Source organism: Stomoxys calcitrans, chromosome 3 (assembly GCF_963082655.1).
Source record: "Stomoxys calcitrans chromosome 3, idStoCalc2.1, whole genome shotgun sequence".
NCBI classification, from domain to species: domain Eukaryota; kingdom Metazoa; phylum Arthropoda; class Insecta; order Diptera; family Muscidae; genus Stomoxys; species Stomoxys calcitrans.
Genome location: NC_081554.1, coordinates 27,896,019 through 27,914,700, shown reverse-complemented (window position 1 = coordinate 27,914,700; position 18,682 = coordinate 27,896,019). Strand labels below are relative to the sequence as shown.

The following is an 18,682-nucleotide window of genomic DNA, read 5'->3' as shown; positions in this document are numbered from 1 at the left end:
AAAAAAAATAAAGAGGAATTTTAAAGAAATGCACAATTAAGCTTGAATTCATCGAAGAAGAAGAAGACAAATTATCAACAAAGTGCATTGTTTGTGTATTTTTTTTTTCTTAGAGAGCATAGGCACTGTCTTTGATTGGCTCACATCCGGGGAGTATTTTAGAAAAAACTTAAATTTTAAGGCATTTGAATAACTAAAAAGATGATAACATAATGAATGAAAGACCAGAGCATAATTATTTTTTATAGTTAAGTTCAAAAAAAAAATAATTAAAAAATATTTTGTGGAGCTTTCAGCATTCTGAATGTTCTATTAATTACAACCGCTAATTTGATAATTCAAAGACAGCTGATGTCATAACCATATACGACACGGATGTCGAAAAGCCTAACATAAGACACTGTTAAATTTCGGCGATATCGGTTAATAAATGTGCCTTTTATGGGGCCAAGATTTTAAATCTAGAGAGGTCTATATGGCAGCTATATCCAAATCTGAACCGATCGGGGCCAACTTGAAGAAGGATGCCGTAGGTCTAAACACAACTCACTGTCCCAAAATTTCGGCGAAATCGAACAATAAATGCGCCTTTTATGAGCAGAAGATCTTAAATCGAGAGATCGGTCTGTATGGCAGCTGTATACAAATCTGGACCGATCTGTGCCATATTCCAGGAAGATGTTGAGGGGTCCATCTTAACTCACTGTCCCAAATTTCGGCGACATGGGACAATAAATGCGCCTTTTATAGGCCCAAAACCTTAAATCGAGACATCGGACCGATCTGGGCCAAATTGAAGAAGGATACGGAAGGGCCAAACATAGCTCACGGTCTCAACTTTCGGCGAGATCGGATAATAAACTCGCCTTTAATGGGGTCAAAACCTTAAATCGCTGGATAGGTCTATATGACAGCTATATCCAAATATGGACCGATCTGAACCAAATTGACGAAGGATGTCGAAGGGCCTAACACAACTCACTCTCCCAAATTGCGGTGACAACGGACAATAAATGCGCTTTTTATGGCCCCAAAACCTAAAATCGAGAGATCGGTCTATATGGCAGCTATATCCAAATCAGGACCGATCTGTGCCATAATGCAGAAGTATGTCAAGGGGCTTAACTTAACTTACTGTCCCAAATTTCGGTGACATCGGACAATAAATTCGCCTTTTATGGGCCTAAGACCCTAAATCTCAGGATAGGTCTATATGACAGCTATATCCAAATATGGACCGATCTGAACCAAATTGACGAAGGATATCGAAGGGCCTAACACAACTCACTGCCCCAAATTTCAGCAAAATCTGATAATAAATATGGCTTTTATGGGCCTAAGACCCTAAATCGGAGGATCGGTCTATATGGCAGCTATATCCCAATCTGAACCGATCTGGGCCAAATTGAAGAAACATGTCGACTGGCCTAACACAACTCACTGTCCCAAATTTCAGCAAAATCGTATAATAAATATGGCTTTTATGGGCCTAAGATCTTAAATCGAGAGATCGCCATATAGACCGATCTCCCGATAAAGGGTCTGAAACCCATAAAAGCTTTATATTTTTTACCGATTTCGTTAAAATTTGAAACAGCGAGTTATTTTTAGCCTCCTGAAGCCCGACCTAAATATGGTTCAGATCGGACTATATTTAGATATAGCTGTTATATAGACCCATCTGCCGATAAAGGGTCTGAAGACCATAAAAGCTTTATTTTTTTACCGATTTCGCTAAAATGTAAAATACTGCTTAGCTTTAAGCCTCCCAACACCCAACCCAAATATGATACAGATCGGTCTATATTTAGATATGGCTGTCATATAGACCGATCTGCCGATAAAAGGTCTGATGCCCATAAAAGCTTTATTTTTTAACCCATTTCGCTGAAATTTGAAACAGTGAGAAGGTTAAGACGTCCCAACATCCGACCTAAATATGGTTCTGATCGGACTATATTTAGATATAGCTGTTATATAGACCCATCTGGCGATAAAGGGTCTGAAGCCCATAAAAGCTTTATTTTTTAACCGATTGCGCTAAAATTTAAAACAGTGAGTTATTTTTAGCCTCCTGACACCGGACCTAAATATGGTTCAGATCGGACTATATTTAGATATAGCTGCCATATAGACCGATCTGCCGATAAAGGGTCTGAAGCCCATAAAAACTTTATTTTTTAACCGATTGCGCTAAAATTTAAAACAGTGAGTTATTTTTAGCCTCCTGACACCGAACCTAAATATGGTTCAGATCGGACTATATTTAGATATAGCTGCCATATAGACCGATCTGCCGATAAAGGGTCTGAAGCCCATAAAAGCTTTATTTTTTAACCGATTGCGCTAAAATTTAAAACAGTGAGTTATTTTTAGCCTCCTGACACCGAACCTAAATATGGTTCAGATCGGACTATATTTAGATATAGCTGTCATATAGACCGATCTGCCGATAAAGGGTCTGAAGCCCATAAAAGCTTTATTTATTACCCGATTTCGCTGAAATTTGAAACAGTGAGTTTTTCTGAGCCTCCCGATATCCGACCTTAAGATCGGTTCAGATCGGTTTATAATTGGATATATCTGCCAAAAAGACCAATATTTTGTTCCACAAAATTGAATAGTGACATATATATTAGACCACTCAATGTCCGTGCCGAATTTGGGAGCTTATGTCATCCAATTTTCACCGGTTTTTGAAGAAAGGTGGGTATCCAAAGTTCGGCCCAGCCGAACTTAACGCCTTTTCCTTGTTGTTACAAAAAATTGTTTTGTTTGAAATGGCAAATGCTACGTTTGGTAATAAGCATAATTGCCTCTTTTCATTTACGATACATTTGTTCTATTTACATTTTCACTACATTTACGAGAGCATAACCAGGCCAAAAGTTTTACATACAAATTTGGTGATTGGTTTTTTCTAAGAGTTATTTTTTTTTCTGTGTAGTTATCTGAAAAGGAAGTTTGCATGTTCTAAAACAACGAACGCCATGGTGGACCACAGATTTGCCTACTCTGATGAAGTCCAAGGCCATAAGGGACCAAGGACCACAGGACTGAGGTGGGCTGAAAAAAGCTTAGTACAAATCCACCTCCTTAGAAGATACATCCATGGCCTTTAGGCTACGCAGTTTTACACAGTGCAGCATTGCATTTCCCTTGGCCTACAAGCCACTGCCTTTCAAATTGCTCATTCAAAGCTACTATGTCAGAAACCTTTTCAAAATATATGAATTAAGCTAAAAAAACTTGAGTCCCAAAATATATGGCCATTCATTTTGGCTGGACAACTTTGCACTGTATAATCCAAACAATATCCATATGGTTGATCGCTGAATGGTGTTGCAATTTGCATATACGATTAAGTGGAACTCTCAACTGGTTCATATATCCAAGCACCATATTCACATTAAATTTTAGGTAGTTTTTATTCAAATTTCAACTTTTTTTAAGGTATTTAGGTTTCTTCTTAAGCATTTTATTAGCAATTAGCAAAAACGGCTTACTTTGTAGGAAGAAACAGAAACAGAAACAAGGCAATGCTGCTTTATTCTACTCATTGCTTCATAGGACTTTCTTATGTTTTTTTTCTATTTCTTTCTATTTTTAGTTATTCGAAAATCCACCTAAGTATAAACATAATCATGTTGAAGTAGAATGCAATCCAATTTCATAAAATATAAAAATGTATGGCCCCTATGGTCTAAAACTAGCATCGGATAGCATTGCAAATACTAAAATTTCTGCTTTAATTGCACTATTTCCGTTTGTGTTGCTGCTTTTATTGTTGTTCTTTTTATCGCAATCAGATACTTCTTTGTACCGAATATGGTACAAGCTAGCAAAGCAAGTGTATGAAACTATCAAATTTTTTTTTTTGTTTTTTGCCATGCCTTGCCATATCCATGCCATGCATTTCCAGAGGATACACACAACCAACAAAGTAGTGCCAGTGTATCAATTTGTGCGTGTGTGTGTTTGAAATGCATTTGATTATTTTGTTTAGAATACGAAATGATTGTAAATTATTTGCTGCGTTGTTATACTGGTTTTAAGTACATGATTTATTTGTCACTAAGTTGTGCATTTCATTTTTGTTGCTAGATTTTTTTCTTGTTTAGTAATTATTCTCAATTATGCTGAAATAAATATGTTTAGCCTTCCTATTTTAAATTGGCGCCAAGCATTGATTGTGCATGCATGATTGTGCTAAGGATTGCTAGCTGTAAACAGTGGTACATAGAGTGTTTCGCTGTTACAATTGGTAGGAGTGTAAAAGTAAAAATCAGTAACTGTAGAAAGATGCCAATACAGAACTGTTGCGCAAATAGCCAAGAACTTAGTGTGCCCAGGTACTTAGACGCGAAAAGTTTCTCTACGAACAGCTTCTACGTGGCAAAGTTATTGCTTCTCCAAGGGGAAGTAAGAGCTTTTGGTCATTTGTTAAAAGAGTAAAGGGCAACTCTTGACTATCTCGATTCTAGTTAAAGATGACCAGATATTCAATTCACCGATAAGGCTTATCTACCTTTTTCTTTATGCGGAATACAAGTTTCTCCTCTTTCCTTTACTCCCGATACCTCTCCCTCATCTGGTGCGTTGCTACTGATGGCTGGGTTGCTCTATATGCCGCATTCTTGGCTTCAGTAGCATATCGACACTTTTGGTCCTACCTAGCCGCTAGACTTTTGGTCTAGCGGCTTTTCCCATGGAGTGGACAATAGTTAGTCACTGCGCCATTATATCATCGGAATGGGAATATTTTAATACATGAGGCAAGGAAGAAAAACATATCCAAAGTTTTTACAAAGGACACCATAAGAGAATTTAACCATGAAGGAACAGAGACGCAGTACCTTACAACTGTTGCCAGCATTAGAAAGGCGATAATCATCGCTGAAAATTTCTGAAGTTCTAGCCAGGATTCGAATCCAGGCGTTTTATCCAATCAATGTAGAATGCGTGGCTTAATAATTGATTTAATCAAGCAGTTGGGTCAGTCGAGTGAAATATGCCGCTGCCATCTCTTGTGTTTGCAGCTTTTCAATGTCTAGCTTCCGTGCAGTGTCAGATCGTACTTTTCTCGCCATGCTCAGATGGGTGCGAACCTTTGCTGTAACAAGGTAATGATCCAAATTTATGTTTGCTCCCCGGCTTGATCTAACACTCTGGATGAATGCCTTCCATCTATCACAACGTCATCAATTTTGTTCCTCGTGTTTTGATCGGGTGACACCAAACAACACTTGTGAATATTTTCATGTTGAAATCTGATCTTTTCCAGGATTTGGCGCAATGTGAATATCTGGTCGAGGGTGGATTTACCAGGTCTCAATCCGCATTGATAGGACCCAATTATCACATTGACTTTAGGTTTTAATCTTTCACACAGTACGCTCGAGAGTATCTTGTATGCGATGGGGAGAAGACTTATTCCTCTGTAGTTGGCACATTCCGTCTTGTCTCCTTTCTTGTGTACGGGACATAGTATGCTGAGGTTCCAATCATCGGGTATGCGTTCTTCTAGTCAGATTGTGCAGATATGCTTATGCATTCGCCTTATCATCATGTCGCCTCCGGTCTTAAAGAGTTCAGCGGGTAACCCGTCAGCTTCTGCTGCCTTGTTGTTCTTTAGTCGGGTCACTGCTGCCTGGACCATCATCATTGATTGGTTCTGCGGTATCCTCTTCGACGCCAATTCCCTCGCCATACTCAGATGGGTGCGAAACTTTCCTGTAACAAGGTAATGATCCAAAATTTATGTTTGCTCACCTTGCTTGATCGTATATCTAACACTCTGGATCAATGCCTTCCATCTATCACAACGTGATCAATTTGGTACCTCGTGTTTTGATCGGGTGACAGCCATGTGGCTTTGTGAATATTTTTATGTTCAAAACTGGTGCTACTAACAACAATGCTTTTTGACGCGGCGAAATCTATAAGCCTCAACCCATTACTGGAGGTTATCTCGTGGAGGCTAAACTTTCCAACTGTTGGACCAAAAATGTCTTCCTTCCCTATTTTAGCATTAAAATCTCCCAGAACGATTGTTACATCATGGGCGGGGCAGCAGTCATATTCTCTCTCTAGACGCTCGTAGAAAATATCCTTGGTCTCTGCTCGTCTTTGCCTTCCTTCAAATAAGGCTGATGTTGAAGAATTTGGCTTTTATGCGTATTCTGGCTAGCCTCTCATCCACCGGAGTAAAGCTGGAGACAGTTTCAGTCTGCGACTAACCACAAATCCACAGCGGATTCCGCGTATTTTGGCAGCTATAGTTGGAGTGACGCCATTCCCAGTCCATCGCACTTCCTGTAAGGCGGTAATATCCGCCTTGTACTTCTCTAATACATCCGCCAGCGCGTATACTGCACCTTCTCTATAAAGAGTGCGGACATTCCAGGTGCAGATCCGCAAATCATGGTTCTTTTTCGTTTGCATTGGTCGTTTGCACTGGTTTCTCATAATAGTTCTCATAGTTTTCCGGGGTCGGGTTACTGGCCCAGCTTCCCAACCGCAAGGGTTTCGCGGGATTGCATATGTATCCCTTGTTGTGGCGAGCCAGTGCTACCTGACTGATTTGGCTGAAATTTTGTACATGGTGTTTTGTTATGACTTTCAACAACTGTGCTAAGTACGGCCCAAATAGGTCAAGAACTTGATATAGCTGCCATATAAACCGATCTCCTTGTTTGATTTTCAAACCCTTACAAACCGCGATTTTTATCCGATTTTGGTGAAATTTTGCATATAGTGTTCTGTTATGATTCTCAACAACTGCGCAAAGTACGCTCCAATTCGGTCTATAACCAGATATAGCTCCCATATTTTAGCAGAATCCATGGTGGTGAGTTGCCAAGATTCGCCCCGGCCGGACTTTTACTTGTTTCTGTCCCACATATAATCGCCCCGCCTATGCCAAGACAACATTTTCTCTGAAGCTGTTGTTTTATCCTCAGTCCACCAATCTACTGAGGTGTTAGTAAGTATAAGGCTCATCACGCTTCTGTAGATCCAGTGGACTATGTAGACCTGTATGGCACCCTTTCAAACCTACGGCCCTTCCACATAGGGCCCAACATCTTTGAGCATCTTCGGTATAATCCCAAATATGACAATTCCCTTTTAGTTTCCTTTTTAAGTTCAATCCCAAGTATTGGACCTTGTCGGACATCGAAATCGTTCTGTTGAAGAAATGTGGCGAGTCAAATTGGTCCACCTCCGCATTCCTCGATAACAGGCATAGTTCCGTCTTCTCTGGGTTAACGTTGAGACGCATAGCTCTAGCCTAGTTGTATGCTATCTTGAAGACAGACTGCGTAACAGACGGCTTCAGACGTGTTCCACAATACATTCTCTGGTTTTGAGTAGAAATGACGTAAGACTTATAGGTCTGTAGGCCTTGTGGAGCCACATAACCTACCTAGCCGAGCTTGAGCATTAATACAACACTTGCCTCCTGCCAGGCTTTCGGTGTAAATGCAACACGCTGTGAATGTAGAGGTCAGTGTGGGCACCAAATAGTCCGCCTCCTTCTGTAGTAACGCCGGAAATATTCCATCAGTGTCTTAAATTGCGGGAACCTTCTCAAGGCTTTCTTTAGCATAAAATCTATAATGAAAAGACTTGAGTCAACGTGATTGTTCCAAGATACCGATGTCTCTGTGAGTCTTGTCCTGTATCCTGTGAAAAATGCGTTTTCATCAGTAGTCCCAATACTCCAAGACTTGCATAGCTCGGTCAGCATACACTGTTTGCTATTATCAGCAGACTTGTTTAAGTGTTCCCCCTCCCAATCTGGCCCAAGGCAATTAGTTCCGTTAGCCTTAGCGCAACTTTGGCAGTTCACTCGTTTGTATAAAGCTCAACGATTCTGTGATCCCAACCCTAGATTACAGAAAATCCTGAAGAAATAGATTCGTTCGTACAGAACTACACATCTGATAAACACCATATTGCTTACCCTTTGCAAGGTACTAAGGTGAGGTTAGAACCTAAAGTGGAACTCCTTCTAACTGCTAGTGCGGGACACAAACACAGAAGGTGTTCTATAGTCTCTTCTTCTTCCATGTCCCTACAGCTTTTGCAAAAGTCGTTGCTGGCAACCTTCAGTCAGCCAGCATGTTTTCCGATTAGACAGTAACCTGTCATGACGGACACAATGACTGAGACGTCTATTCTAGCCAATGACAGCAAAGCAGTAGACCTCTTCAAGTCTGAATAAGACCACATAGTTGAGTTGGAATGCTCACAACCCCCTCTTTGTGACCATCTATCATTCGTTCTCCTTCGGGCATGGTCGTGAAAACTTAGCTTACATGTCGCTAAAGGCATATCCACAGATTCCAGTGTCCCTGGGATGTGTAGGGTTGTTCCTAGTCTCGCTAGCTCATCCGCTTTACAATTCCTTGAGATATCTCTGTGGCCCGGCACACAGAACAGGTGAATTTTTAACAGTTCAGCCATCTCGTTGAGAGATCTGCGTCAGTCGAGGACGGTTTTTGAGTTCAGAAATACGTTCTCCAGGGATTTAATGGCAGCCTGGCTGTCTGAGAAGATATGTATGCCAATCGTCGTAATGACATTATATCTTGGCCATTCCACAACTTTCTTAATTGCATGGATCTCTGCTTGATACACACTGCAGTGGTCGGTTAACCTCTTCGATATGACCAGTTCTAAATCTTTAGAGTACACCCCAAAACCCACCTGGCCGTTTAGTTTGGAACCATGCGAACTCTGTGTAACTTCTGTTCTCCAGGGATATCGTAGTTTCAATAGGTTCTATCAGGAATGGAGGTATGAGAAAGCTCCCTTACCTTCACGGCAGTGGTCGCTGCAATTTGGGTAGCCACAATGTCCAGAGGCATGAGATGTAACATTAAATTCCGTGCATCAGATGGTGTCATCCTCAATGCGGCTGTGATGCGCAAAGAAGCCATCCTTTGGATTTTTGAAGCGCCGTCCACCAGACCACAACACCATATAGCATTATAGGTCTAACAACTGCAGTATATACTCAATGCATGACACGCCGTCTAAGCCCCCAATTTTTGCCAATGGCTCTCTTGCAGGTGTATAGGACAAGAGTGGCCTTTCTTGCCCTTTCCAAAATGTTGGAATTGAAGTTCAATTTCCTGCCCAACAAAACACCCAGGTATTTTGCGCTTTCTGTAAATGGAACATACTCTCCACCCAAGGAAACAGGTTCCACTGTAGGCAACTTGTATGTCCTGCTGAAAAGAACTACTACTGTCTCGCACTGATTTATACCCAGACCACTTCCGGTAGCCCACTTTGCTGTTGAACGTAGAGCTTCTTGAAGTATATCTCTTAGAGTGCTGGGAAACTTTCCCCTTACCGCAATTGCCATTGTCGTCATCAGCATAAGCGACCAATTTTACGCCTTTTTCTTCCAAAGACAATAATAATCCAAAGTAGAGGAGACAGAACACCTCCATGAGGTGTTCCTCTGCTGACCCATCTTTTTAGATCCACTGATCCCAATCCTGCCGTAATGCATCTTTTAGTAAGAAAGTTATTAATAAACCTTCTTACGGCAGAGTTGATGCCTAGAAACTCCAATTCCTTCATGATTGACGTCGCACAGTGGGCCAAATGGCAAAAAAATTGGAAATAAGTCTACAACTTTTTATCTGTTGATTTTAGCCATACAAAATGTTCTAGACATTTGTAGAGGAGGACATAGGCTTTCAGAAAAGTGCTGTTGTTGGTCCATATCTTTAATACAGGGTGAGCTACAGGGTGTCAAAGTTGACCACTTTTGACTTCTCCAAGCTTCTGGGGGCCATAACTTTTGATCTACTCAACCGATTTACATGATTTAGGACTCTAGAGAAAGAGCTTGACAAGATCTAAAAAACTTATGCATAAAGTACCATGCCATCGTGTACTGTTAAGGAGTTATGAATTGTTTAATTTTAAAATATGAAAATTTGGCCTTGGTTTTTTTCAGTGTTTTTTAAATAACTCCGTCAATTTTAAAGCTATAAACTTCATACTTCACACAAATTATGCCAGCATATGTGTGCATAAAATACAAAAGGAATCACGTGAATATCTTTGGCGGTTTAAAAATGGCATCGTTTTCAATATGAAAAATATTTTTTTTGTCAAAAAATTGCAAAATTTTTCAAAAAAGATACTCCCATTTCCTTTAAGTTTTCGCAAACTTTGGCCGTCAAAGCATTATCATTTCTTTCCATTTTCACAAAGTCGAGGTATTAAGAAAAGTTTTAAGTGCTAATTTGGCTAATTTCGATATCAAACAACACCGTTATCTTAAGACCAAAATGGCCAATTTTTTTACTAAACTTCAAAAGTTTCTCACTGGAAAAAAAGTTCCACGGGGATTTTTTCGCTTTTTTTGAACTTAAATGAAAGCTTAAAATGTTCCCAACATTTTAAGGTATGTCTCGCCATATCCTAGCCATAAATGAGATCGTAGCGATCAAAATACTGAAAAAAGTCAATTTTCAAGTAGTGCTATATTCATTGCTAAAAAACAAGTATTACGTCACATTTTATTGCAAAGATGTTAAATAAACTTTTATTTGGTAACACTTCTTCTACAAAACACAAAAAGAATCATGGAAATATCTCTATTCTATTCCATTTTATGGAACCGGCAATAAAAAAGTCAATTTTTCAAAAAAGTCGAATTTCCCAAATTTTGTTTTTGTTGTCCTAATTGCACATGACACACTATAGCCATATTTACGCAACATACCTTATCGTAAAGGAAATTTTCATACCTTTCCAACAATGTATAAAACATTTCTCAACTCGGATTCTATCTACTCTAAAATTCATTTACACTTCATTAAACTCTATATAAAAATGTCTATTTGTGAAATGGAACCTTATATGGGGCCTACACTAAAACATTGATAGATTTGCCCAGGGTTTACAATACAAATGTGTTAGAATAAAAAAAAGGTCTCCTGCCAAAGTTTAAAAAAATTGGAATAAAAATATGTGTTTTAGAGCGAAAACACTTCGCATCGGCGTGCGTTTATATGTATATTAGCTACTCCCAAAATAAAAAAGCATTTTAGTTTTGTATTATTTGATTTTATTCTCTACCAAATAATCTAAGGTATCAAAATTTAAAAGCTCTTTAATTTGAATGGCATCGGGATCGTCCTTATCTATATCGTCACATATTTTTGGTAGCCATTTAGTTCTGATGCTGTATAGTACCGGATCAGACGATAACAATAAATATTGAAGTAAATCATAATTTTGGTTAAATTTGGTGCTCTTTCGGGTATTGAAAAGCCGGAACTGTTTAACATCTCTATTACGGGATTCCTGAGCTTCTTCTGTAAGTTCTCCTAACGGAAGTATGTTGTATTCCACAATTTCCTTGCCATGATGTAAGACTTTATGTACTGTCGGTGTTAAAGCTTTCCACGAATATAAATCAGATAAAATGTTTTTTGTGTCATTACTATAAGCTTCAAATTTGGTTGAATTTATCATCTTTTTGCTATTGATTACAGCCAAAATCACTTTGAATCGTCTTAGCAAGTGTTCATCAAGACCGGTTATTTTAGATGTCGATACGGGGTCCTCAAAAAACCGCCTTGCCGAGTTGCCATCATTTGTGCTTCCGTATCCGTAAAGAGGTTTATCTATTATAAGTCCCTTTTGTTTAAACTCCAACTGGATTCGATTCTTCTCTTCCTGCCTCATTTTGTGAAGATCTTGGTTGTTTCTAGCAGAGACATCGCGGTTTCCAGGGCTAGTCCGATATTTAAGGTCATACGATAAATGCAAACAATACTCCATGAATCGAATTCTACAGTGCAGGGGCGAAATACCGAAATTGAGCGCATTTTCGTTTACTAAATTTTCATCAGACTTGTCCTCGAATTGCCCATTCTTCTTGCCACAAATATTGCATCTCCAATTGGACATAACGCCAGTTAATGCGTTTGCCACCTTTCCATCGATCATAGTGAGTTGTAGTTGAAACGAAACTTTTATATTTCTTCCCAATTGGTTTATAACAATCATGGGTAATGCAGCAATTTCTTCCTTTATTTCGTTCACCAAAGATCGTGTTGTGTTCCGGTCTTCCTTTGTATACTCAAACCGAATTGGGCGACATAAATATTTTGACCCAGGTGTTCTATTTATCCATATATCTTGAAATGCATTTTCTTTCGATGATGAAGATTGGTCCTTGTACAATCTCATTCTCAATGGTACTAATGATGCCATGAAAATTGATGCGAAGTTGGTATCTATTTCTGTTTGTTGCTTATATTCGGAAAATCCAGATGATCCATCACAACCCCATTTGCTGATCAAAACCACTTCGGAATTATTACATGTGTTCAACTGTTCTTCAGTAAAATTAGAAATAATTCTAACAGCTGTATTTTCAACAAGATCAGCAAGTTTCACTCTTGCTTTTAATTCGTCCACGTATATATTTGATGGCACCATTTTCGTCCTGGTGTTGTACAATTTATGTTTTGAGGGTAAACAACCCCATCCTTTTTCACGAAGAGCCTTCCTCATTGTTGAGTATTTGTTTCTTGAGAGGCCTAGGTTCAAAATCAGGGCCAGTGCATCTTCCTCCGTGAATTCTGTAGTCGATTTTGGAGTTGGAATACTTTCTACCATTCTCTTTACCCTTTTCGGAGATGCTAATGGTAAAACATCGACAATTCGTCCAACATTTTTTGGTTTTTTTATTCAAAAATCATCAGCTTACATTAAAAATAGATGTAGGTACTATACAAACGCACGCCGATGCGAAGTGTTTTCGCTCTAAAACACATATTTTTATTCCAATTTTTTTAAACTTTGGCAGGAGACCTTTTTTTATTCTAACACATTTGTATTGTAAACCCTGGGCAAATCTATCAATGTTTTAGTGTAGGCCCCATATAAGGTTCCATTTCACAAATAGACATTTTTATATAGAGTTTAATGAAGTGTAAATGAATTTTAGAGTAGATAGAATCCGAGTTGAGAAATGTTTTATACATTGTTGGAAAGGTATGAAAATTTCCTTTACGATAAGGTATGTTGCGTAAATATGGCTATAGTGTGTCATGTGCAATTAGGACAACAAAAACAAAATTTGGGAAATTCGACTTTTTTGAAAAATTGACTTTTTTATTGCCGGTTCCATAAAATGGAATAGAATAGAGATATTTCCATGATTCTTTTTGTGTTTTGTAGAAGAAGTGTTACCAAATAAAAGTTTATTTAACATCTTTGCAATAAAATGTGACGTAATACTTGTTTTTTAGCAATGAATATAGCACTACTTGAAAATTGACTTTTTTCAGTATTTTGATCGCTACGATCTCATTTATGGCTAGGATATGGCGAGACATACCTTAAAATGTTGGGAACATTTTAAGCTTTCATTTAAGTTCAAAAAAAGCGAAAAAATCCCCGTGGAACTTTTTTTCCAGTGAGAAACTTTTGAAGTTTAGTAAAAAAATTGGCCATTTTGGTCTTAAGATAACGGTGTTGTTTGATATCGAAATTAGCCAAATTAGCACTTAAAACTTTTCTTAATACCTCGACTTTGTGAAAATGGAAAGAAATGATAATGCTTTGACGGCCAAAGTTTGCGAAAACTTAAAGGAAATGGGAGTATCTTTTTTGAAAAATTTTGCAATTTTTTGACAAAAAAAATATTTTTCATATTGAAAACGATGCCATTTTTAAACCGCCAAAGATATTCACGTGATTCCTTTTGTATTTTATGCACACATATGCTGGCATAATTTGTGTGAAGTATGAAGTTTATAGCTTTAAAATTGACGGAGTTATTTAAAAAACACTGAAAAAAACCAAGGCCAAATTTTCATATTTTAAAATTAAACAATTCATAACTCCTTAACAGTACACGATGGCATGGTACTTTATGCATAAGTTTTTTAGATCTTGTCAAGCTCTTTCTCTAGAGTCCTAAATCATGTAAATCGGTTGAGTAGATCAAAAGTTATGGCCCCCAGAAGCTTGGAGAAGTCAAAAGTGGTCAACTTTGACACCCTGTAGCTCACCCTGTATTAAAGATATGGACCAACAACAGCACTTTTCTGAAAGCCTATGTCCTCCTCTACAAATGTCTAGAACATTTTGTATGGCTAAAATCAACAGATAAAAAGTTGTAGACTTATTTCCAATTTTTTTGCCATTTGGCCCACTGTGCGTCGGTTTTGCATTATTGAAAGCACCTTCAATGTCAAGAAATGCTACCATTGTATATTCCTTGACAACAAGAGAACCCTCTACGTAGCCGACTAGGTCGTGAAGGGCTGTTTCGGTCGATTTGCCTTTACAATATGCGACAGGCAATCTCCAGGTATCCTATGTATCAACCTCTCAAGAGTTTTCAGCATAAAGGATGACAGACTAATAGGGTTTTCCTAGGGCTTTCGGAATGAAAATGACCTTCGTGTCCCTCCATCCCACAGGTAAATATGACATTCTAATACAAGCAGAGTATATCTCCCTAAGCCAGAGACCCAGTCTCTCAGACACAGCTTGTAGCTCAACCGGTGATACATCATCAGGGCCTGGCGACTTAAAGGAGTCGCAACTTTTTATCGCCCAAAAGATTTTCGGCTCAGACACAATTTGCCTAATGGCCTCCGATGAATGCATATCAGCGACAACTTCTCCTGAAGCCACGTTGTCCGTTGGCGAATTTCCCGGGAAATGTGTTTCAACGAGTAGTTCTAGTGTTACCCCACTAGACATTGTCCATACTTTCTCTGACTTCTGAATATACTACCCCAACGTAATAGGTCTCGAGGGCAGAATCTTCCTTAGTCTAAAGGCCTCAGATGTATACTCCACGGAACTGCAGAATTTGTTCTAAGCCGATCTAAGCTCGCCCTTATATTGGGTTGCCCAAAAAGTAATTGCGGATTTTTTAAAAGAAAGTAAATGCATTTTTAATAAAACTTAGAATGAACTTTTATCAAATAAACTTTTTTACACTTTTTTTCTAAAGCAAGCTAAAAGTAACAGCTGATAACTGACAGAAGAAAGAATGCAATTACAGAGTCACAAGCTGTGAAAAAATTTGTCAACGCCGACTATATGAAAAATCCGCAATTACTTTTTGGGCAACCCAATATTTTTTAGCTCAGCCCAATCGTGTGGTGCTCGCTTAAGAGTTTTCTGCAGTCTTTCCTTAGATCAACCGGCTCTGGTGTCCACCAAGGCGGTCCCTGTTTGGCCCTTGGCTTGGCACTAGGTCATGCTGACACAAGCGAGTCATTCAGGGCCTTCGTAATCCGCTTGACCATTTTGTCTATATCCTCCTTAGTTTCCACTTCCGTTTCTAGTCTAGAAGGGATGGTGGTGCAGAATTTGTGCCGAAATTTATCCCAATCCGCGCTTCCTCTGTTAAGCCGAGGGACCACTACTTCAGTATTTTGTCCAAGTCTAAAACTAATAAAACGATGATCAGAGAAGCTGTGGTCACCCAACACTTCCCAGTCGCATATTCTTCCACTTATTTCTTCCGATACAAAAGAGTGGAAGTGAAAGAATATCCAACTGGGAAGTGTTGACACAGTATGTTCTCCCACATTCCTCCTCGTCCTCATATAGTCTGCAGCAATCAACCTCAGCCCTATGTCACTTGGAGGTTAGTAAGGCAGCAACCCATTCTAAGGCCCACTAAAACCTGCAATGATTTTTTGCCAGAGGTTTACAAGCGTCTCCTAGTTTTCGGGCCAGTGCAGCAGATATTGCCACCTATATGCCAAAGTTCTCCATTATCTCAGTACCTTGAGAACCGCCTGAGAATGTCTTTGTATGGCCACTCGGGGTTTCTCCTGATGGAGCCGCTGCAAGATAATTTCCTTTCTACACTTCAGTGTTCCTTTTGCAGTTGTAACTGGTCCGAAAGTATACCATGACATGATTTCAGCTATCAGCTATTTTTGGAGTACCATGGTGTAGGGTGTATATGGCTTGAAAGGTGCGCTGCATTAAGGCCTGGTTTATTCATTTTATGCCTGTTTAAGGCCAGAGTAACATAAACATTTATCTTATGCAGGCCTTCTCTGACTTCAAAGTGTTAAATAGTCCGTTTCATTTTGTGTAGTGACAATGTCGCCAACTCGCTCCAGACACATGCTTGGACCATGGACACCGTACCCAGACACAATAACATTTTTGTTTTCTCACAATAACACACATGTGGATGCATCAACCATTCTTAAAAAAAAAAAAAAAAAAAAAACAGAGGATCTCTTTCAAAAAGTAACAATGCCATTAGTGCCTGCTTTTAGTACTTATTCCAGCCATGGCGTTGGCTCGCTGCTTTGCTTTATAAAAAAAAGGAAAACATTTGAAATGTGTTTTTATTGATTTTAATTGAAATGCCCATATACAAACCTATTCGATGTCTGGCTTCGTGAGTGATGTTTGATTTCCTTTTTCCCTTTTTGTTTGATTTGTTTTGCAGGAACGCGACGAACCCTGTAATGGTGTGGTATGTGATTGCAAAGGCTTGAAGGGCCGTCCTGGTGCTATTGGCTTGCCTGGATTTCAAGGCTATGAAGGACCTCCAGGTGATTTTGGTCCTGTGGGCCCAGCGGGACGCCCTGGCGAATGGGGTGATCCCGGTGAGTATGGTGAACAGGGTGAAAAGGGTCATCGGGTAAGTGGTACTTTTGACTATTCAATGTTAACATTTTCATTGACTAGGGCTGGGCTTTCCTATTTCTCCTAGGGTGATGCTGGAGAATCTGGCCTTCCTGGAACACCTGGCTTGCGTGTAAGTTTAAGATTGCCAACTGGCCTTAAGTTAAATATCATCCATCTGCTCTTTTTTGCAATTTTTTTAGGGTCCTCCTGGCGAGGATGGTCCCCAAGGCCCGCGTGGCATTGACGGTTGCGATGGTCAGACAGGCCAACAGGGTGCTCCTGGTGTACCTGGTCGTCATGGTACTCGCGGTGAAATCGGCAAACCTGGCCCACCAGGTCCAACCGGTGACGCTGGTGAGGGTGGCATAAATTCCAAAGGCACCAAGGGTAGCCGTGGTGATCGCGGCCCGGACGGCCATGATGGACAACATGGCTATCCTGGCATGAAAGGTTATAAAGGTGATACCGGCTTCCCAGGTGCGGATGGTGCCAAGGGTGAAATGGGTCCCAAAGGTTACAAGGGTGAAATGGCCGAAGGTGCCAATTTTACTCTGACATTACAAGGAGAGCAGGGCAGCAAGGGCGAACCGGGTGATGCCGAGGAAGGCGAATGGAAACCTCAAGAAGTTTCGAAGGGTTATAGGGGTGATGCTGGATTCAAAGGCGAAAAAGGTTTTCATGGCGAACAAGGTGAAACGGGTGATACGGGCCGTGCAGGTTTGCCTGGTGCTCGTGGTGATACAGGTGAATCTGGCGAACGTGGCAAGCCAGGCAAAACCGGTGATCCCGGTTTCCCAGGTGATAAAGGAATGAAAGGTGCTCCTGGCTACAATGGACAAGATGGTGAAGACGGCCTTCCTGGCGAACGCGGTGAGGATGGCTACGATGGCATTCCTGGTGTGCAAGGTTATGCTGGGGAACCTGGTTCATACGATCCACTTCTTGACGAATCATTGCCTGGCCCGATTGGACCCCAGGGTGATCTGGGTCCTCCCGGACCTCCCGGTTTGCCTGGTGTTCCCGGCCCGGAGGGTCGCAGAGGTCCTCGTGGCAATACTGGACCTCCTGGTGATCCCGGTTATGACGGCTTGCCTGGTCGTCGTGGTGCCAGTATTAGAGGTGATGATGGTGACTATGGCTTAATGGGACAACCCGGTCCTATGGGTCCACCCGGCAATGCCGGGCCCATAGGTCGCGTTGGGCAACGTGGTGCCGATGGCAGGAGTGTACAAGGTCCCAAGGGTTATGCTGGACAACCTGGATTACCTGGCGTTCCCGGTTATCGGGGTGATCGAGGTGATATTGGCCTGCCTGGTGAAAAGGGTGCCGCCGGTCTTGGTGTTAATGTTGTAGGCCCTCCTGGTGCTGATGGTTTGCCTGGTCTTCGAGGACAACCTGGTAGCGATGGTTTTCCGGGCTATCGTGGCATGCCTGGTGATAAAGGTATTCGCGGTGATGACTGCGGCATTTGTCCAGCTGGACCTAGGGGAAGTAAAGGTATTCATGGCGATGCTGGTTTCCCTGGCATTCATGGCGCAAGAGGATTACACGGTCTACCTGGTGAGAGAGGCCCTAAAGGTCCCCAAGGCAAACCAGGATTTGTAGGTTTCAAGGGTCAAGCCGGTCCAGATGGTATTCCAGGTGAGACTGGTCCTGTTGGTCAGCCAGGTCGACCTGGTACAATATTAAAAACCGGCAGCTCACGTCAAGCTGAAACTGGCGATCAAGGTGATCACGGCGAACGTGGTGCTCAAGGAGAATCAGGCGATCGTGGCTACGATGGCCGTTCCGGCATGCATGGCTTGAGAGGTGAGACTGGTATGCGTGGAGATTATGGTGATCCCGGAAGACCTGGTAGAGATGGCGCTCCCGGACGGATTGGTAGAGACGGCACGAATGGTCGAGATGACAATACACCGAAAGTATACCTGGTTGGCCAGAAAGGCTACGATGGTCGCAAGTAAATAGTTTTATTCAGAGTGTTTTGTGGTTAAAGACTTTATCACTTTTTTTGCTG

General features: G+C 40.7%; 1 protein-coding gene across 2 annotated transcripts in view; it reads left to right on the top strand.

Moving 5' to 3' along the window:
• The window catches only part of LOC106087253 (collagen alpha-5(IV) chain), a 90,524-nt gene that overhangs the window by 63,685 nt on the left and 8,157 nt on the right, over nucleotides 1-18,682 (top strand). For both annotated transcript variants that reach the window (XM_013252235.2, XM_013252236.2), the window contains exons 3-5: nucleotides 16,484-16,678; nucleotides 16,751-16,795; nucleotides 16,866-18,625. In XM_013252235.2, coding sequence (XP_013107689.1) covers nucleotides 16,484-16,678; nucleotides 16,751-16,795; nucleotides 16,866-18,625 — 2,000 coding nt within the window. The remainder of the gene's footprint in view (nucleotides 1-16,483; nucleotides 16,679-16,750; nucleotides 16,796-16,865; nucleotides 18,626-18,682) is intronic.